The sequence below is a fragment of the Neomonachus schauinslandi genome, chromosome 4, assembly GCF_002201575.2.
Source record: "Neomonachus schauinslandi chromosome 4, ASM220157v2, whole genome shotgun sequence".
Taxonomy (NCBI): Eukaryota; Metazoa; Chordata; class Mammalia; order Carnivora; family Phocidae; genus Neomonachus; species Neomonachus schauinslandi.
The window spans coordinates 174,598,581-174,620,169 of NC_058406.1; the positions used below are offsets into that span (position 1 = coordinate 174,598,581).

Here is a 21,589-nt window from a genome sequence, read left to right on the forward strand (position 1 = left end):
AAAGTTGGATCAAATTGCTCATTCTTTCTGCACACTTCTTTTTTCCTAAGCCTAAAAGTGGCACCCACAAAGTCATCATGAGAATATGTGTTTGTGAGAATTAATGATTCTTATTTGTACCATCCTGGAGGGAAGAATGTTCCTGCAGTGACACAGTGTTCTCTTCCAGGAGACAAATCTCACTGGACTGTCCCAACCTGTGGAGTCCCAACCCTGTGGGTGATAACAGAGCTGCCCTTCTGGAGACCTGCCTCTTCTTAGAACCCCAACAACACCCTAAAACAAGAGAGACACAGCCTTAGAGTGTCCCTAGACCAGCAAACCAGGAATGCTTGGTCAGCAGACACCTACTACTAATTTCCAAAAGGATGTAGAAAGACCAAAGTTGTCCCTTAAACAGTGTCCTTAAAAGGTAAACCCCAATAGCTATCTCTGGATGATCAGGATTACAAACTCTTTCTGTTCTCTGATTCCTTTATTTTTCTATTTTACAATTTTCCCTTCACAGTGAGCACGCACCACTTTGGTCATCTGCAAAGATATTATTCGTTTTAATCTCCAACGCCATATTCAACCCAGCAAATGTCTACTCTAGGTCAAGTGGTTCTTAAAAATTTTTTAAAGACAATGGAGTCCCTGAGCCTGGTGGAGATCTGATTTTCTGTTTCCTTGGCTGTAAAATGGGATGGCCCCTACAACGCCAAGCTGTTACTTGAAAGTAACACCCCAGGTGATATCACCAACCTGGGGGAGAGTGTGGTTGAGTCCTGAAGCCACAAGCAGCGTATCTGCCTGGGGTTCACACATCCTCAACGGTCCCACACCAGGCTGGCATAATTCAGTTGTCTGACATTAAGATAGGGCATATGTGCCATCTTCAATAGCTTTCCAAACTACCCTCTGAGGTCACGCTGAACTTACTTTTGCTGTTGCTGTTTGATTAGGTTGGACGGTTTGGGGTTTTGTTGTTTTTGTTTTGTGTGTCCTGTGGAGTGTAGTCAGCCTCCAGCAGAGCGAAGCCCAAAGAGCCAGATTCCTGGGAAACCTCCCTAAGAGGCCTCTTGCAGGAAGGATCTCCTGTTGCCAAATTTCCTGAGGATACACCTAGGTGATCAGACACTGTCAAAGCATCCTTCTCATCATAAAGAGACTACTTGAGATATTCGCACCCCCGAAACATGCAATGTCAGTTTCCTTCACATTTACTGCAACCTTTACTGCCCGGTTGTTTCGGGATGAAAACTTTTTAACAAAATGTTCCTTTACACTCTCTTCCAGTGGGATCTCAAATGCCCCTCCCCCATCACTATCAAAGCATCTGGCTATTGTTCACCAGCCCTGTTTTGGGGGGGGGGAATTTTTTTTTAAATAATAACAAAACACAAATACCGCTCCCCTTCCTGCGCCTAGCCTCCCCCAATGAATCCAAGATCTTGCTTTGAAACTCGATGGTTAGGAGACAATGGCTTTCTAAGACATGCGGGCTAAAGCTTGTTTTGCTGCTTCAGAGTTTCGTTGGACCTTTTTTTTGGTGTCTGTACTTGTTAATTATTCCGTGTTTTCCATAAATAGCATCAGTTCTCCATGGGGTGATAATTCATTGTCGATAAGTAGTGATGGATTTATTTTCACCACTGCTTTTGAGGTCGAATAGCCGCCTCCGAGCCACTTTTCCTTCCAGTAATTCCTCTTTCTTCCTTTCCTTTGCAGCGGGCCTGAAGGAGTCGGTAAGGAGGGAGCTGGAAACTCTTTTTAAGGAGCCACCACATCCTTCGCCCCGCAGGAAACCCCCGCGCGCCGGACGCCCCTGCCCCCACCAGCCTCCCTCCCTCAGTTGGCATCCGGACGCGGTGATCTCGGCTGCCAGTAGAGGGCACACTTACTTTACTTTCGCAAACCCCAGGGCGGGTGCAGCCCCGGGAGGGGGCGGAGGAAAGACGCTTTGCAGCAAAACCTTGACTAGCGATTGGTCGCTTCCTAGCGTTTGCGGCAAAGGCCCAGAGGCTGGAGTAATTTGCAACCCTTAAAGCCGAATTGCGCTGTGCGCTTGATTTGGAGGAAGTTGCTACTCATTTAAGAATTGAACGCTGAGCGGCAAACTCAACGGGTAATAATTTATCTCAAACATGCTCTGCAAGATCTTCTCCTCCCCCCCACCCCGGATTTTCTTGTTTGGAATGGGGAGGGGGGGTAAGGAAAAGTTTACTTAAAATGCTTTTGGGTGAAGGACCACGGTGGGGAGATTGCCTTTGTTTTTAATGCCCCAGTGTAATGCAAAATAGCAAATCCCGAGGGAATATGCATTATATCTTAAATATAGATTTACTTAGGGAGCGAATAAATCATGTGTCGTGTTGGGCAACATTCTGGGTTGAATGTGTACAAGAAATGTATATAGATGTACGCGGATTATACCTAAGTACTTCACTGAACAGTGTGGTGTTCAGAAAAAAATTTAGAGTCAGTGAACAAGGAAATTAATGCTTGAAATTTGGCCAATGTTTAATTGGCCCAAGACCCACCAAAAAGGCACGGAAGTAATATTTGACTCCTCTACTTTGATAAGAATCGATGCATTTTTTACATTTTTATTTTATTTTATTTTGTGCATAATCTGGATTCCAATAAAAAAGTGGAAAGAAGACCCAGAAAGGAAGTAAATGTCCGGTTTGCCCGAAGAGGAAAGAGTTAACGGTCTTCTTCACCAGGGTCTCTGCAAACTCCCGAAGCAGGGTCCTCCAGCTCGCCTCCTCCCTGGCCTTCTGGGAACGCGGGTCTCGAGGCTCCCCCCCGCCCCCCGCCCCGGCAAAAAAAAAAAAAAAAAAATTCTCGCGTCTAGCGCCTTTGATTTCCCCCAAACCTGGGAACCCCAGGCTGGTGCAAACCGGCGCCACGGGGCGCAAAGAGGATTTGTCTCTTTTCTGAAACCTGGCTGCGGAATTGGGAACTCCGAGCGAGAGGCGTGGGGGTGGGATGCGGGTGCAGACTGGGGGAAAGCGGGCGGGGGAGGGTCCCCCGCCGCGCGCACCCGCAACCGCGCTCCTCCCTAACTCCAGTTAGGGAGCACGCAGGAAAGATCTCAAGGATTAGCGCGTCCTGAGGGGAAGAGCGGGCTCCCGCCGACCCCCCTGGAGGCCTGCGTAGGAGGGGCGGGGGCGTGGGTGTCTGCTGCCTAGGCAGCAAATTGAGGGATTCATTCGGGGTGGAAGGTACCCAATCGCGATAGGTAGCCGTAGGCATATAAGGCATAACACCGCCGACAAATGCAGTGGGTGTTTATTCATAACGCGCTCTCCAAGTATACGTGGCAGTGGGTTGCTGAGTTATTTTAATATTCCAGGCATCATCGTCCTCCTTGTATCTCTTACCACTTATCCCCATCGACACTAACACCCCACACACTCCGAGCGCGCGACCATAAATACCCCTGCTTCCCTCCCGTTCTTCGTAGGACTGATTTTCCAAACGCTGCCCTGTCCCCAGCCTTCGGGAGGCGCCCGTCCGCCCGGGACGTGCCTGGCGGGGCGGTGGGTACACGGTGTATTCTGTGTGGAAGGCTCAGCTGTTCCGCCTGCGATGATTTAAGCGCGCAGGACAAGTATGCGGTTTGTCAAACCCAGCGCTGCGCCAGAGGAGCAACGGAGAAAGGGACAGGGTTTGAGCGGGAGCGAAAGAAAATGGTAGGCGCGCGCAGTTAATTCAAGCTGTGCTCTGACTGTTTACATCCGAGAGCTCGGCGCACTGGAGTGCCAGGCCGAAAGGGCTGAGTCTCCTCCCCGCTCCCCCACCCCCGTCCCTCCCTCCACAGTATCGCCCCTCCTTGGTTCCCAAAGCGGAGGGCGGGGGGAGAGAGAAAAAAGATCCTCTCTCGCGAATCCCCGCCCACCCGCCCTTTATATGCGAGGGTCTGCGCGGCCGAGGACCCCCCGAACTGCGCTTCTCCCCGCTGCCGCCGCTGCCGCCGCCACCGCCGCCGTCGCTGCGCCCCGGCCGCCGCCTGGCTCCCCGCCGGCCTCGGGAAGGGCAGGGCTATTCAGAGCTTGGCGGGAAAAAGAGAACAGAGGGGGGCGGGATCGTGCCTAGCAATATAAAACCCGGTTTTTCGGGCTTTATCCGACTCGCTGTAGTAATCCCAGCGAGAGACAGAGGGAGTGAGCGGGCGCGCCCGCTAGGGTGGAAGAGCAGAGCGAGCAGAGCGAGCCGAGTGAGCCGAGTGAGCCGAGTGGCGCTCCGGGCGCCCGGGGAAGGGAGATCCGGAGCGAAAGGGGGCTTCGCCTCCGGCCCAGCCGCCCCCACCCCACCCGGCCCGTCCACCCGTGCCAGCGGGGCGCAACCCCCAGAGCCCCCGCGAAACTTTGCCCGTTGCCGCGGGCGGACACTTGCCCCTGGAACTTACAAGACCCGAGCGAGAGCGCGACTCTCCGGACGCGGAGAGGCTATTCTGCCTATTTGGGGAGACACTTCTCCCCGCCGCTGCCCGCGACCGGCTCCTCCGAAAGGCGCTCCTCGCCGCTTTTTGGACGCTGGATTTCCTTCGCGTAGTGGAAAACCCGGTAAGCACCCGGATCTATTTGTGTTCTCATTTATTTTCCCTACCGCCTTAATGCAATGCCGCGACGAGTCGGAGTCGAATCCCCGAATTGGGGTGTCGTCTCAGCCATTCCTGCGCTATTGACACTTTTCTCAGTAGTTGTGGTAGCTCGGGGTGGGGTGAGGACGAACCAGAACTGGATGGGGGAGAGCGGCTTGTCAAGATGGGAGGGGAGAAGGCAGAGGGACGACGGGTGCGTTTCTAAAACTCGTCTTTAGAGATTTTTGCTTATGTATACTGACGCTGCCCCCGACCAGCTGGACATTCCTGCTTTATTGCACTAATTGCTTTTGCTTTTTTGGAGGGAGCGGGGGGTGCTGTGCTTCGCGGTGGGCAGAGAGCCCTGTGCATCCTGAGCTCCTGGGAGTAAGGATTACAAATTGCGTGTGGGAGCCAGAGAGCTCCGCAGCCGCTGACTTTTCCGCGTCTCGGAAAGGGCATTTAAATTCCGTCTTACCGCATTTCTGACAGCCGGAGACAGACACTGCGGCGCGTCCCGCCCGCCGATCCCCGCGGCGTTTCCCATTCACCCCCTGTTCCTTTTAAGAAGTTGGCATTTGGCTTTTTAAAAGATTAATAAAATTAGGGATCTTGGGCTTCCGAGGGACTGGTTGGGGACCGGGTGTTGGGGAGGCGCAGGGACCAGGGAAAGGGAGGCTGGGCAGGGATGTGTCCGATTCTCCTGGAATCATGGACTTGGGGGAAACGAGGGCGAATCTCCGCACCCATCCTTGGCTCCCCCGCCGCGGCCCCTGGTGTCCCCGCGCCCCTGAGATGCGGAGGGACGGCAAGGAGCTGGGCTCGGGGCTTTTCCAGAACAGCTGCTACCCTCGGCGGGTGAGGGGAAAACGCCCGGCTCCGGGCGCGGGATCGCAGCAGGGGCTCTGGCGCAGTTGCGTCGCCGTATTGGGTGTTGCAGGGAGGTGCCCCTGTTATTATCTAACACCCCCCTTTTATTTATGGGGGGAAGTGTTACGGCCAGCGGCTGGGCTCGCCCCACCAGCCGGCGAGAGACACCGAGAAAAGCCGGCGGAGGAAGGAAGGGGGGCGCGCTGGGGGTGGGGATGGAAGGGCGGCGGGGGGGGGGGGTTGGGAGGGGCGGCGGCGCCCGCGGGGGAAGGAGCGCGGCGAGGGCGCGAGTGGGAACGGGCGCGGCGCGGAGGGGCCCGGCGCGGGAGGGGGCCGCGCGCCGCCGGTCCTGCCGCGGCGCCTCTTGCCTTCTCCTTCAGGTGGCGCAAAACTTTTGCGCCATCGGGTTTGGCGGATTGTGTTCCCCGCTGCCGCCTCCCCCGGCCACTTAAGGAGGCCAAAACCAATTTCGATTGCTCGGCGGCGGCGGGGCGGACTCCCGGGCTTCGCGCTCCGGGCACCCGTTCCGAGGTGGGGGTGCGGGGGGGAACGCAAGCTCCGCGGGCGCTCCGCAGCTGGTTCACCAAGTGTGTGTCCCAGCTAGCAGGGGGCCACCTGGAGGGGATGAGAGGGTGCCCTTCCCCGCCACCGGCCCCTTCTGGGGCTAGCGCTCGAAGGGGAGCGCGCGCGGTTCGGCGTCGGGGCGCGCGCTGCGCGGGGCTGCGGCACCCACCCAGACCCTCTTAACTCACGACCGCCCCCCCCCTTTGTGTGCCCCCCTCAGCAGGCTGCCGCGATGCCCCTCAACGTCAGCTTCGCCAACAGGAACTATGACCTCGACTACGACTCGGTACAGCCTTATTTCTATTGCGACGAGGAGGAGAACTTCTACCAGCAGCAGCAGCAGAGCGAGCTGCAACCACCGGCGCCCAGCGAGGATATCTGGAAGAAATTCGAGCTGCTGCCCACCCCGCCGCTGTCCCCGAGCCGCCGCTCGGGGCTCTGCTCGCCCTCCTACGTTGCAGTCGCGTCCTTCTCCCCCAGGGGGGACGACGACGGCGGCGGCGGCAGCTTTTCCACGGCCGACCAGTTGGAGATGGTGACCGAGCTGCTGGGAGGGGACATGGTGAACCAGAGCTTCATCTGCGACCCGGACGACGAGACCTTCATCAAAAACATCATCATCCAGGACTGCATGTGGAGCGGCTTCTCGGCCGCCGCCAAGCTGGTCTCCGAGAAGCTGGCCTCCTACCAGGCTGCGCGCAAAGACAGCGGCAGCCCGAGCCCCGCCCGCGGGCCTGGCGGCTGCTCCACCTCCAGCCTGTACCTGCAGGACCTGAGCGCCGCCGCCTCCGAGTGCATCGACCCCTCCGTGGTCTTTCCCTACCCGCTCAACGACAGCAGCTCGCCCAAGCCCTGCGCCTCCCCGGACTCCACCGCCTTCTCCCCGTCCTCGGACTCTCTGCTCTCCTCGGCAGAGTCCTCCCCGCGGGCCAGTCCCGAGCCCCTGGCGCTTCACGAGGAGACACCGCCCACCACCAGCAGCGACTCGGGTAAGCTGAGCCCCTCCCGGCCTGTCACAGGGGGCAACTGGGTCTCCTAATGATTTTCCCGGGGCGGCTCATTCAGCTGGCCACTTCCGTTGACCCAGCCTTTTTTCTTTTCCTTTCTTTTCTTTTCTTTTCTTTTCTTTTCTTTTCTCACATTTGGAAAGGGAAATGTTAGATCTGGAAGCATCTGGGAGCTCATCATCCCGGAAAACAGGGCTTTAGGGTTCCCTCCTATCTCTTCTGAGACTGCCCCCCGTGGCCAGCCCCCTCCTCTCTCTCCCTCCCCTTAGGAATTTCATTTGGGTTTTTAAATCTTCTGGCTTATCTTGCAACTCCATCCACTCCCTCTTACTTTTCTTAAGCATTTTAATTGCCCCAGGGTGGGCGGTGAGGGTGTGTGTGAAGGGGGATAAGAGAGGATTGATCTCTGTGAGAGTGAATGAATTGCCTCGCGAGAAGCTGGTGGGATTTCGTGGCCTACAGATCCACGGAAAAATGAACTCGGGCAGCGGACAGAGGCAGGGCAGCCTCCCCACGGGGTGCTGGGAACTAGTGAAAGTGCCCTAAGGGCCTTCGGGCTGAGGAGCTGGGATCCGTTCAGCCTGTTCTGAACACTTAAAAGCAAATCCTTGCCAAAATTGGACTTTTTTTTTCTCCTTCCCCCACCCCTAGAACTTTTGGCAAAGCCGCGGGAATTTTTTTTTTTCTTTTTGCACTTCCAGTAAAATAGGGAGTTGCTAAAGTCCTACCAACAGATTTGAAGCTATCATTTGCAACACCTGAAGTGTTCTTAGTAAAATCCCTTAAAAATCTTTAAAAAAAAAAAAAAATAGGAGGTGCTTGGGAATGTGCTTTGCTTTGGGTGTGTCCAAAGCCTCATTAAGTCTTAGGTAAGGGGCGCCTGGGTGGCTCAGTCGTTGGGCGCCTGCCTTCAGCTCGGGTCATGGTCCCAGGGTCCTGGGATCGAGCCCTGCGTCCGGCTCCCGGCTCCGCGGGAAGCCTGCTTCTCCCTCTCCCACTCCCCCTGCTTGTGTTCCCTCTCTCGCTGTGTCTCGCTCTGTCAAATAAATAAAATCTTTAAAAAAAAAAAAAAGTCTTAGGTAAGAACTGGCATCAATGTGTTATCCTGGTAAATTGTAATTTTCTTGTCTGTGCCGTAAAGCTAGCTGTCATTCTCCCTTTCTGACTCGGGCCTTCGTGGCAAGAAGAGCGCGGTCGGTTGGCTAGTTCGTTCTCTGCGGATAACTGGGTGCCAGGGCTCTTTCTCACATAATAATGCCTTATATTTACACAGCATTCATTTAATCTGGTCATTGATTGCTTTAAGGAAACGTGGCTAACCGGGTGGTTTCTATTTCCTTTCTTAAAGAGGAAGAACAAGAAGACGAAGAAGAAATTGATGTTGTTTCTGTGGAAAAAAGGCAGCCCCCTGCCAAGAGGTCAGAATCGGGGTCACCCTCGGTGGGAAGCCACAGCAAACCTCCTCACAGCCCGCTGGTCCTTAAGAGATGCCACGTGTCCACGCATCAGCACAATTACGCAGCGCCCCCCTCCACCAGGAAGGACTCTCCTGCCGCCAAGAGGGCTAAGTTGGACAGTGGCAGGGTCCTGAAACAGATCAACAACCGCAAATGTGTCAGCCCCAGGTCTTCGGACACAGAGGAGAACGACAAGAGGCGGACACACAACGTCTTAGAACGCCAGAGGAGAAACGAGCTGAAACGGAGCTTTTTTGCCCTGCGTGACCAGATCCCGGAGTTGGAAAACAATGAAAAGGCCCCCAAGGTAGTCATCCTTAAAAAAGCCACCGCGTACATCCTGTCGGTCCAAACAGAGGAGCAGAAGCTCATTTCAGAAAAGGACTTGTTGCGGAAGCGGCGAGAACAGTTGAAACACAAACTGGAACAGCTAAGGAACTCTGGTGCCTAAGTCCACCTATTGGAGGGCGGAACTGGAATTGGTCATGAATTCTCATTTGTTACTAAGAGAAAGTAAGGGAACGGGTTCCTTCTGACAGAACTGTAGCAGCTCCTCATATCTGAACTTTTTTCAAATGCATGTTCAAGTGCAACCTCACAACCTTGGCTAAGCCTTAGGATTGAAAGGTTTAGCCATAATGTAAACTGCCTCAAATGGAACTTTGGGCATAAAAGAACTTTTTTTTATGCTTGCCGTCTTTTTTTTTTTCCTTTAACAGATTTGTATTTAAGAATTGTTTTTAAAAAATCGTAAAGTTTACCCCACTTCCCCATGTAAATATGGCCATTAAATGTAAATAACTTTAATAAAACGTTTATAGCAGTTATACAAGAATTCAAACCATGTATTATAAACCATAATTTTTTTTATTTAAGTACATTTTCCTTTTTAAAGTTGATTTTTTCTATTGTTTTTAGAAAAAATAAAATACCTGGCAAATATATAATTGAGCCAAATCTTAAGTTGTGAGTGTTTTGTTTCTTTTCTTGCCTTTTTTTTTTTTTTTTTCTTTCCATTCTCTTTTCATCAATTCCAATTCACAGAATTTGGCCCTCAAGGGAATGAGTTTACAAAGATGGGAAAAGAAGTTATTTAAGAAAGGGCAAGGGCTTTTCTTTGTTAAAATGGGTCTGGGGCCTTAAGGGCTTTATTTTCTCAGGGTTATAAGATGCTTCCTGGAGATTTGTGATAGGGCCAGAGTTGCTACATGAAAGAATGAACAGGCAGTAGGCTGGTGAGAAGGCAAAGGGGTGCCAGAGGTTAAAGATAAGTTAAGTACACAAAGGAGGTAAGGGCTGGGGGTGGGAGGAAGATGAAGAAGAAACTCCAGTTGGGTTAACCCATGCTACTCCCTTGCTGCTTAACTACTATTAACCAGGTACTAGGCCCTTTACATGGCTTATCTCCGAAGTCTCAAAGGTGCTGAAGTCTCAAAGGTGCTCCGGGAGGCAAGTTACTAACCCTTGTTTTATAAACAATGAAATAATAGAGGCTCAGAGGGCTTTTGTCACTTCTCTGGGGCCACACAGTAAAAGGCTGAATCCAAGGTCCCTGTTCCATTGAAAATACTTAACACTTGACTCTCATGCCTTCGTTCATCCTGGGGCTAAAGTGCTGAGGTCAGGAATGCTTTTGGTTTGTGGGTCTGACGGACCGACTCAAGTAATAACCATACTAACCTATTTATGTGTCAGGCATTCTTAGAAGCATTTTCCTTGTAATAATTCCACAGCAACCCTATGAAGGACATCAGCCCAATGTTGATTTCCCTATAATAAAAGGGGAAACTGAGGCACAGAAAGATTCAGCCAGGTGCCCAAAGCCCACTGATAATGAACGGTAGAGCCAGGATTCAAACCCAGGCAGCCCACTGATATCCTGTGCTAGAACAACACCCCGCCAACAAGCCAGTGGGAATAAACTGGCTGCTCGCAAGAACAGGGGTTACCAATCTAGCGGGTTACATGTCATAAATCTCAACGTTGAGGCCCTGTAGGACCTCAGTTCCCCTTTTGTTTGTTTTGCTTCATTTTGTTATTTTGTTGGTTCATTGTCTCCTGTTTTCTTTCTCTGAGAAACCCACAAGTCATTCACTCCTATCTTAGCCACTTGTTAAATACGATTCACCCCGTTGCTCCTGGGAAGCAGCCAGTTTGGAATGCTACTGCTCAGATCATAAAATAAAACATACTCTGTCACATGAGTCATTATTTTGGAAACTGCAAACTCCCCTTCCTTCCAACCTCTTTGACACATGGACACTCATGACACATGGTCATCATTAGAACATGAAAAGGCATTTTTGAATGTAGACATTATTAACTATAAGCCTTTGCAAACCCAGGGTCTGAACCAGAAACGAGAACATTACATAAGCAAATGGAAGTTACTATTGCTGTTCTAATTATCTCATTGTTCCAGCCTCAGAGTAGATCTTAAGATCCTGTACTCTTTTTAGAACTTTAACCCACCACCACCAGCACCAACCACCACCCATACATCAGTAAATAATTACTGTCTTTGGTTCTGAACTCTAGAATAATTTACGCAAATCCTTCTGGATCCTTTATTTTGGACCCCGAGTCCCACCCTAATAGTTTCATGTAGTCACACCCTATATCCTAAATTCAAAGGGAGATACAATCCACAGAAGTTGAATAGTTCAAAGTGTAAAAAGCGGGGGCGATCTTAAAAGATTCACTCTTTGCCCGTTTGTGGCTGGAGTGCAGCTCTGGAGTGACTCACTTGAGAACAAGGAAGGTGTTAATTTGATCACTAAGTCCAGGCAAGCCAGCAGAATGGGAGAGAGTGTTCCTTACTGGGAAAACAACTCCCCATTCCAAATAATCAGGAAACAACTTAGGGATGCCGAGCTTGGCTGTGGGGATGGAAGGGAGTCATTCCAACTACCTATTAGCCGACCCCCTCAGGTTTATGAAGCAAGAGTAAGGTCAGAAAACAGAGCAGATGCCAACTTCTTTCCAGAAAGTCAGGCAGATCTTGACCCCAACACAAACTGGCTCTCAGAGCCAACCCAGGGAGTCCCCAGGGTCTGTGCCATTGTTCGATCTATTTTGTAGATAACCATAATCAAGAATCGGAGATGGAGGGGAGGAGCTTGCAATTTGGTCAAGAATATTTGGGAAGGAATGAGCTACTACTGACTATGCCTCTTACCCAGAATGATGTCCAGGAATTAATTAATTAATCCCCAGGGGATTCTGGGGATGATTTTGTTTAGGGATGGAATGTATAAAGAGGAAGGAAGTGTTATTTCAATGCTGCCATTTGGAAGCAACATAGGAGATCCACAATATAAAAACAATCAGATTTTTAAATGAACAAAGTTTTCAAAATCCCAGCCTAAGTAGAGTTCTCTGCTGGTCTTTAAGACAAACTCTGGCACAAAGCTTGGGAAAGAGGACAACAAGTGTTAGGGGTTTTCTGTGGTTTGTTTGTAATAGTTTATGATTGGCTCAGTCAGTCACAATTTTTTAGCATACACGCTAGGGGCCTCTGATGCATTTCTATCCAACAATAAATAATCCTTAGGCTAGATAATGTTGAAGGGTATCCCACAACACGATCTATAAATGCACTGGTAGCTTCACAGAAGGCTCCTCGTTTAGGGTTATAGACCATTACAGGCCTATTTCAAAGGAGAAGGAGGGTAAAAACAAGCTAATAGGATGAGAACAGAGATGCATTAAAAAAAATAAAATGAAAAAGACTTTACACCCACCACTAAGACTGTAGCAATAACCTTTCTCTAGTCTAGATCCTTAGGAGAGAATTTAGACTAATTCCAAATTTAGAAGAAATCCCCAAGAATATTTGCTTTGCCTAATTGCTTGGAGGTGATTCTAAATGACTCTTGAGTTGATTTCGCATTTTGTTTATTTCTTTCAATATTAGTCTACCCTAAGAAGACACAGTTGAGGGGAACCAGTGTTAATGGGATGTAGATCCTCTGAGGTTAAAAGGAATGTTCTTTGTTTTTAAACAATGCCTGGGCGCTCAGCCACAAACCCCAACACTTTCTTCCCATTGTCACCCCATCAGCTGATCAAGAGATAAAACAAGCCAGTGCAGTCAGGGGTTTCTGGGGGTGGAGGAAGGGGGAGCTTGGGGAGAGAGAATTAACCTTTCCTACACACCTACTATCTGCCAAACCCTCCATCTCGAAGACCCTCACAACAGCCCAGTTGGAGAGTGATTGTTGAATGTGACAATACCGAAGTTTAGACAAGTTCAATAGCTCTCCCAAAGGCACACAAAGTACCAACAATAAATACAACAACAATGGTAGTTAATGTTTACTGCGTGCCAAACACTTCACATGCATTATCTTATTTCATCCTCAAAGCAACTCTTAGGAGATGAATTCTATTTTTAACCCCCATTTTATACATCAAGAGATGGAAATTTTGAGAGATTAAGTAATTTGCCTTCCTTCACAGAACTGGCAAAATGGTGACTGCAGGAATTATTCATTTGTTCATAAATATTAATTAAGCACCTACTGTGTGTGAGGCACTATGCTATGGGTGGGAAGAGATGCATAGATAAGGTCATGGCCCGGAGTCACCTATGGACTAACAGAGAACAAAGAGAACTGGTAATCAGACTAAGTGATTTTACAAAAACTTTTAGAGCAGGATGGAGTTGAAGCTCTCTACTGGAGACCCCACCCCTTCCCCCCAGGGAAAATGGGATCAAACTCAAGAAATGCTAGAAGAGGAACAAAGGAGAAGAGTCATCAGAGGGATGGAGGAAAGGTAAAGGAAAATGGTGTCAATGAAGCCAAGAGGAAGCTCTTCTACAAAAGCAGAAAGAGGTGCAGCAGGATGCACAAAGAATGGTCCATTAGACTTCGCAGCATGGAGGCATCTTCTTGGCCACGCCTCCTCCCCAGGATCCTCCCTCTTCTTCATGCCCTTCATTCAATCGATCACTTCAAACAGCTGCCCACTCCTTTCCCCCACATCCTGTCCTTCTGCAATACCTTCTCCAGGAGTTCCCAAAGTGTGATGCCTAGACCATTGGCATCAACATCACCTGTGAATTTGTTAAAAATGGAAACACATAGTCCCCTGAGTTAGCATCCCAGGAGATGGGCCCCAGGAAAGTGTGTTCTAACAAGCCCTCTGGGGCTGGAGAAAGTTGGAGAACCACTTCCTTCCCCATCACTGCCACCCCAGTGATTTTTCGAATCACAAATATGAATAGGCTCCTCTTAAAACCCCTCAGAGGGTTCCTGCTACCATTCAGATGAAGTCCAAAGCTGTTCTACACCTACAAGGTCCTCCACACACTGCCTTCTGCTCCCTCACAGGTCTCGTCATCACTCTGGTTTCCCTATGTCCTGTGAGATTTTTCAGACACTTTGCCCCCTCGGCACAAAACACTGGTGACACACCACCTACCCAATCCACCAACACTGAGCCTACAGGGCTAACATGTTTTTACTCATCTTTCATTGCTCACCTTCTAGTATTCTCTGACCACTGAGACAATGTTCCTTAGGAGACTTGGATTATGTGTCCAAACACTTCTCACTCTTTATGGACATCACTTGTCGTGCTTTGAGAAATGGAACCACATGAGTCCTGTTCACCAACGAATCCTCACTCAGCACCAACATAAATGCCTGGCATCAAACAGGGACTCAAGGATTCTTTCACGAATGGCCATTTTATTTTATTTTTTTTTTAAGATTTTATTTATTTGAGAAAGAGAGAGAGCAAGCGAGAGAACACGAGCAGGGGGGAGGGGCAGATGGAGGGGGAGAAGCAGGGAACTCCATCCCAGGACCCTGAGATCATGACCTGAGCTGAAGGCAGACGCTAAACCAACTGAGCCACCCAGACACCTGTGAAGAGCCATTTTAAAGCAAAGGGGAAGCGTTTCACACTAACCTTTTCAAATGGGTAGCTGTGAGGATAAGGAAACAGATGGATACATCCAGTGAAAACAGGATTTTTATTTGGTGTGATGGGCTGGAGTGGCTTTTGACTTTATCTTATTGAAGATGGAAGAGATAATTCATTTTTATGCCGATGGGGCAGAGCTGAAAGGGGGAGAACTGAAGATACAGGAGGAAAGGGGGATGAAGCCAGGGGTAGCCACCTGAAGGGCAGCTTCCCTCTTTATCTGCCTGCTATGATCACCTGGAATTCCACAGGCCCGAAGCTGAGTGTGGAATGTGACTGAGCTAAGGTGAGGGGAATGCATTCCAGACAGGGCCACTCCTGCACACAGTGATTCCTCCAGGTAGTGACAGCAGAGGCCAGCCCAGGTCTCCTCCAGGCTCCCAGAGCTCTCCGCACTTGCTCTCTTACAGGCCATGTTCACCTGTGTTAGAAATCACCTGCTTCATTCTCTCTCTCTTGCTAGACTCTGAACTCCTGGAGAACAAGATCTCTGATGTTCTCCCTCATCGTTGTCCCCCTTAGGGCAGGCACATGTCTAATATATAAAATTGCATCCAGTGAATGAGTGAGTGTATCAACACATGAATGAATGAATGCATGCATTTGCGGTACCTTTTAAGTTTCTACTTCCTGAGGCCGTCAATCTTTTTCACTCTGTTCAACCCTATGCTTTGTGCTCAGCTCATACTAAATCGATTCCCCCCCTCTGATGTCTACATAACTCGCTGGGGACAGCAGGAACTTCAGCAATAGCTTCTCTAAGTCTATCAGTCGGGATCTCTACGTTACCAGCAGCAGAAACTCAGCTTAAATTGGCAAATGAAAAAAAAAAAAAAAAAGCCAAGCAAAGACGAAAAAGTACACATTAGCTTATGCACTGAAAAGGCCCAGGGGTGGCTGGGTCTAGGGGCTCAAACAGTAGCTTAAGGACTCTTTCCACACCTTCATCTCAGTCAGGAGCCCCCTACCCCACCTGGGGCAAAGATGGTTGCCAGCATCCTCAGAAGTGATTCTGATTGGTCTCCTGGGATCACATGCCCACCCTGAGGCTGGTTGATCACTGGGTTCCTAGCCCCCTTCCTGTGGTAGAGCTTTGACTGACAGCCCCATCCAGCAGAAGGAAAGGCAATCCCTAGAAGAAAAAGAGGGGCACACAAAAAGAGCAGGTGTTCCCCAGATGGACTCACGGGATAATTGTGGTGCTAAGCTCCTCAGAGCTGCATGGAAGAGCCCAGGTGTTTTAAAAACCCCGACTGACTCTCAGAATTGCCTGAGGATCTTTTTTATAAAATAAAGATTCCCAGAATCCACCTAAAAGCCACGAGACCAGAGTGTCCAGAGAGTGGGGGCTAGGATCCCATAATTTTTCAAAGCTCCACAAGTGACAGGGAGGAACAAGTAGGTTTGGGGACTAACGTCAGAGCTGAAGGCTCCTCGCTTCTGAACTCTCCCAGACCTGAGTTTCCATCTGGCTGTGCCGCCAGCTGGCTGTGTGACCCAGGTCAAATGACTCTGCCACTCTGACCCAGACTTTCCCAATTGGCAGGGGGAAAAGAAAATAAAGGGGTGGCCAGAGGTATATGGGAATCATACCTCAGTGCCAGGGCACCTCCATTTAATTGAGAGAATTAAATGAGGTACCATATGAGAAACGGTGTAGTTCAGATTTAGTAAAGGAGAATTCCCTCTCCCTCTTCCCCTTTGTCACCCCTCCATTTCAGTACATCACCAGGCCCGTTAGATTCTACCCCCAAAATACCTCCTGGCTCCTTGCCACTGCTACCACCTTCTTTTCATCCACCATCATCTTTTGCCTGGGTCTTCACTATTGTCTCACCGCCTCTAGTCTGGTCTTCTCAAAGGCCCAGGAATGGTCTTCAAAAGATGGCTGACCGGATCATTCTCCAGCCTACAAGACTAGCGGCTCTTCTTACTCTGACTGTAAAGTACAAGTATCTTGGTATCCGTTCCTGACCTGGCCCCAGTTACACGTCCAGCTTCAAGCCACATCACTCCCTCGGGTAGAGGCCACAGCTGCATTGAGATAATTGCATTTCTTCCGAACTGCCAAGCACATGCTCTCCTCTGGACCTCTGCTCTCCTTCTTCCCTTGGTCTGAATGATGTTCCTCTCCACCATATCTCATTTTGAATGTCACCTCTTCAGGGAAGCCCTCCCTGATCTCTGCTCCTTTTGTTCCCTTTTCCATGCTTATCTTATTCCCAGTAGCTAATAGCACTGAAGCACGGTGACTCTCTTCTCATTCACAACGTTGTTGTCACCTCTTCTGTGTTATCTCACCACATCCCCAGGAGATGAAAATGCTCACTTCCTCATCAGCATACTGAGATTCGGAGTCATCAGGTAACTTTCTCAAGTTCATATAGCAAAGCAGTGTCCAGGCAGCAACTCAACCCTAGGTTCATCTGATTCCGTGTCACCAGGTTTCTCCACTTCCTGCCTCTTCAAGTCTACCACACTACATGTTCTCTTCTTGCTTCCCCATCGGAATTGGAGGTGCTTACTTATGTGTCTTGCTATTACCAGTGTTTAGTGCTGACTAAGCACATAGAAGGGACTCAATTAATGTTGCTAAATAAATGCAGTCAATGCACTCATGTGCCAAGATCCGTGGCCAGACAGAGACTGGTGACAAGTTTACGTCCAAAGGAATTTGTTCCTGCCGTGCTGTTTGAGGGTTAGGATACAGGACACGTGGTAGAGAGCTAGAGGCAACCTTAGCCCTTGCTTTCTAGATGAAGCCCCCAGAGAAGATATGGTCTTCCCAAGGGCCTTCACCTAGTTTCAGGCCAATTTGGTTCTGATGTCAGGTCTTCTGAGCTAAAGGATTTGTTTCCTTGCGTTATCTGAATCCAGGATAACCTCCTAAGTTAAGGGCAACTTACCTCCAGCCCAGTTCTCAAGCCTATGCCAGGTCTTAATCCCACGACCAGACTTCCCCAGTCAAGACATTATTATTGGGTACCTTACTGGGTACCTCCTACATACAGAGTAGGCACCAGTGTGGAAGAAATCGATTTAACAATGTAGTAAAGAAGCATGACATTGAACAAGTATTTACACAAGTAATTAAATAAATAAATTCAAGCACCCAAAGCAGTGAGAAGAACAGAGTGTTAGGGGGCTGTCTAACAGCCTAGGGGCTCAGGGAACATGTTCAGCTAAGACATGGAGGATGGGTATGGGTTAGTCTGGCCAAATTATTCTGGGACGCTGCAATGGAAGCGAGGAAGACATGCTCAGGGAACCCAGAGCAAACTAGAATGGAAGGAGCGGATAACACAAGGAGAAGAACATCCCTGGATGAAGTCCAAGGGGTGGGTCCCAAGCCAGATCACCCAGGAGCCTCGTGAAGGCATTTGGATTATTGTCTGAGGACAGACTGCCGTGGAGGAGTTCACATCATTCCCACCATGTTTGTTGGATCCTCTGGTTGTGGTGACACCATCCCCATAGCCTTGGGTTGTGATCAAGTCAGAAGTCATAGTGCTGATTCTCTGCACGGCCATTGTCTATACCCATTGTATTTTGTACCTTTGTCTATAACATAGATCAGTGAGCCTAGACCAGGTAACCATAAATATTAAGTTCTTTCCAACTGGGACATAACAATAATAACAAAAATAATAACAACACTAACATTGATCAAGTATTTTCTTATGAGCCCAGTACCGTGCAAAACACCATGCATGTTTTTTCTCCTTGAATCTTCACAGCAACCACCTGCATAAGAAACTATGATTATTCCCATTTTACAGATGAGAGAAAAGACTCCGAGCAAAATTAAGTAAATCCCTCAAGGGTATCGAGTGCAGAGGTGGAAGAGGGAACAGTCAAGCCCAGGTCTGCTCCACTCCCCAGCCCGGTTCCTCACCTGCCATATCACTGCCACAATCCTTCAGAAAGTCCTGAGGCCTCAAAAACCACAATGGCCTGGGCCAGTCTATTTTTAAGGCTGTTTCAGGTGCTTTGAAGTTTTAACAAAGTACCCCACGTGACACCAGAAGACGAGCACTGTAGGAGCCTTCTGTGAGGTGTGGGAACATCCCCGAAGTCCATGGCACCACAGTCGGAAATGAACCACATCTTTGCGCCTCAGCCCCTGACCATCACCAGATTTACACAGGCCAGACAGGCCTCCTGAGGTTGTCTGTCTGGGAGCCTGGCACACCCCCCTCTCTCTTCTCAACCTCACAAATCTCCCTCCCAAGCACTGAGACTGCTACGCATTCTTCCGAAGTACATTTGAAAAATTGCTGTGGAGTGCATCCCTCACTCTAGGATTTAGCCCACAGTCCTCCTACCTGCAATCAGCTCTTCAGAAACTGGTCTCTGACTTGTCAGTCACTCGTGACCATCAGGGCAGGAGGTTTAAACATGAGGAGAGGGGTGATCAGAGCAGTGGGAGCTGCTGGGGGTCAGAGAACATTCTGGAAGGATAAGTCCCCAATATCACATGAGCTGACCATCTCATTTCGCAGATGAGAAAGTTGAGGTCCAGCCAGGAGAAGGGCTGTGGACAGAGCACACAGACATTGAGGAGCAGGTGAGGATGGTAGCCTGAGTTTCCTAGGCCTGCTTTTAAAAGTCCCTGTGGCCCTGGGGCTCCAGACATCTTTTCTTCTTCTTTGAGTAATGCAAATAACTGTGGAATCTCCTCTTACCCAATGTGGGTGATCTTGGGAGTCCCAGGGGAGAGCCAGGCCTCTTCTAGCCACGGAGGTGCCCAGGGGAGACCAGCCAGACTTTTTCTCCCTGGACCCTGCAAGACTTTGAGTCTGGACTGGAGTGATCCAAGAAAAGAACATAGAGGTGGGAGCCCATTCTTTCTGGGCGCTGTCCCTGGAGAGAACAAATTGTCTGGCTCTCTAGACGCTTGGCATTCCCCCAGCCAAGACTGGGTCAACCCTGTCGTTCCTTGTCCCCATCAGTCCTGGGAACTCCCCAATGTCCTTCTGGAAAATTCTGTTTAGGATTCAGTTCGTCATTAGAATTTTTTGTTTCTTGTAACTAAAAAGCTCTGAGTAATGGAGTATTTCTCAAATTTTCCCCACAATATCATGCTGCCTTGATCTGGGCAAGACAACAACAACCTTCCAAAAAAAAAAGAAAAGAAAAGAAAGAGAGAGAAAGAAAAGAAAACCGCAAAGAGGCAGCAAGCTGAAAGCCATAACAAGGTAGAAATACAATCAAATCCTGGGCAGTAACATCTTCTGTGTCGTGTCTCATTGTCTCATCGGCTGCATATTTTGTTCTTCGATTATCTACAATTAGGGATAATTTGTGCCGGGCTTCAGGTCTCCTGACACAGCTGATAGCAGGCCGTCTGGGTATTGTGGTGTCTGCACTCTGTCTAGAAGTACTTCCTCCTATCAAACCCAAATAAACCCTGCACAACTTAAGCACAGTTCTTAGATTTTTTTGTTTTTAACTCTCATTGAAAAAGAAAAACAACAACAACAAAAACTCTCCCATTTAAGAAATCGTTGTTTTGTGACACGTATTGTGCTAAGGGTTTTATATGTACCGTTTAATCAAACCAGCAAATCTATGGAGTATTGAGATTTATTGCACTATTATTAGCACATTATTATTAGTATGTGCAATCATTAATTAGGGCAAAATGTTATTACTATTTTTAATATTACACTATAATTGGCTCCATCGCATTAAGGAAAAAACTGGCCCTCAGTGATGGGGGTGTGGGGGATGTGGTAAATGCTGGCGGGCCATAGGCCTTAGACATAAACCCATGTCGGTCCAGCTTCAGAGGTCTTGCTCTAAAAACCTAGGCTGAACTGTCTGAAAAAAACTCAGAGACACCCCACTCAAGTGGTTCTCAACCAGGGAAATCCCCCCGAGGTAGCAAAGCTAAGTATCAGAATCTCCAGGGAAATTGTTGCTTGAAAAGCATATGTAATGATACAATTTCATATTTGAAAAATAGAAAATAAAACCCATCCCAGTGCTTTTTTTTTTTTTTTTTTTAATGCAAACCAGAACACCCTTGAGAGTGGGAGGGGCTGCTGTGAATGATCCAGTCTGGTGTTTGCAGGCAAACTGGGGTGTAGGATCACAGGTGAGAAAACATAGCCTCAGGTGGACTGAGACCTCAGAGCAAATACGTGGCCCGGTCAGAATTGGAACCCTAGAAGAAAGACTGCAGGCACCCATCATTCCCCCGCCGTGACATTTTTGAGGGCCCGTGTTCCTCCAGTCTTTCTTTTTTTTTTTTTTTTAAAGATTTTATTTATTTATTTGAGAGAGAATGAGAGAGAGTACATGAGAGGGGGGAGGGTCAGAGGCAGAAGCAGACTCCCCGCCGAGCAGGGAGCCCGATGCGGGACTCGATCCCGGGACTCCAGGATCATGACCTGAGCCGAAGGCAGTCGCTTAACCGACTGAGCCACCCAGGCGCCCCCTCCAGTCTTTCAAAACTGCAGCCGACACTTGCTCATGCCAGGAAGCCCTTCCTGATTTTTTTTTTTAAAGGACTTACGTAGCCTTTTCTTTTTAAAGATTTTATTTATTTATTTGACGGAGAGAGAAAGCACACACAGGGGGAACAGCAGAGGGAGTGGGAGAAGCAGGATCCCCGCTGAGCAGGGAGCCCGATGCAGGACTCGATCCCAGGACCCTGGGATCATGACCTGAACCAAAGGCAGACTCTTAACCGACTGAGCCACCCAGGCACCCCGAAGCCCTTCCTGATTAACCAAAGTTGGTTCTGCGGCCTCGACGTCTTCTGTTACTCACCGGGTGCTGCGCTTTATTAATTTTCTCTCGATTGTGAACTGCTTGTGCTTTTGCAGGGGTGTGTGTGTATGTGGGGGTCTGCTCAGGCTTTGCATGGTTCCATGTCAATTGCAACTAGAGGTCAGTTACCACTGAACTGAAACTAGACATCAGTTAGCTCCCAACATGCAAAGTGAGGGCGCAACCCTGATGTGCACAAGTTTCTATTAATATGGTGCCTTGCAAAATGGGGAGTACCTGCATTCTGATTTTCTCTTCCATGGTGTCTAGTTTCCTCAGGCTGCCATGGCCCCAAAAGGGTGGCTTACAACAACCAGAATTTTTTCTCGCAGATGTCCACAGGGCCTTGCTCCCTCGGAAGTCTCTGTGGACGACCCTTCTTCCCCTCTTTCTAGCTCTGGTGGACACCG

The 21,589-nt window shown here is 49.3% G+C and overlaps 1 protein-coding gene across 3 annotated transcripts; it reads left to right on the top strand.

Annotated features, from left to right (window-relative positions):
* Positions 1 to 2,062: 2,062 nt before the first annotated feature.
* MYC (MYC proto-oncogene, bHLH transcription factor) lies at positions 2,063 to 9,419 on the top strand. Of its 3 annotated transcripts, none has more exons than XM_021688451.1 (3): positions 2,063 to 2,107; positions 6,225 to 6,993; positions 8,360 to 9,419. In XM_021688451.1, exons 2-3 carry the CDS (start codon positions 6,237 to 6,239, stop codon positions 8,917 to 8,919), a joined length of 1,317 nt encoding a protein of 438 aa, XP_021544126.1. In that variant the 5' UTR covers positions 2,063 to 2,107; positions 6,225 to 6,236; the 3' UTR covers positions 8,920 to 9,419. The 3 variants fall into 3 exon arrangements, with proteins under 3 accessions (XP_021544126.1, XP_021544125.1, XP_021544127.1); XM_021688450.2 differs by lacking the exon at positions 2,063 to 2,107 and adding an exon at positions 4,249 to 4,553; XM_021688452.2 differs by lacking the exon at positions 2,063 to 2,107 and adding an exon at positions 4,249 to 4,553 and having other exon boundaries at positions 6,228 to 6,993.
* The last annotated feature ends 12,170 nt before the right edge of the window (positions 9,420 to 21,589 follow it).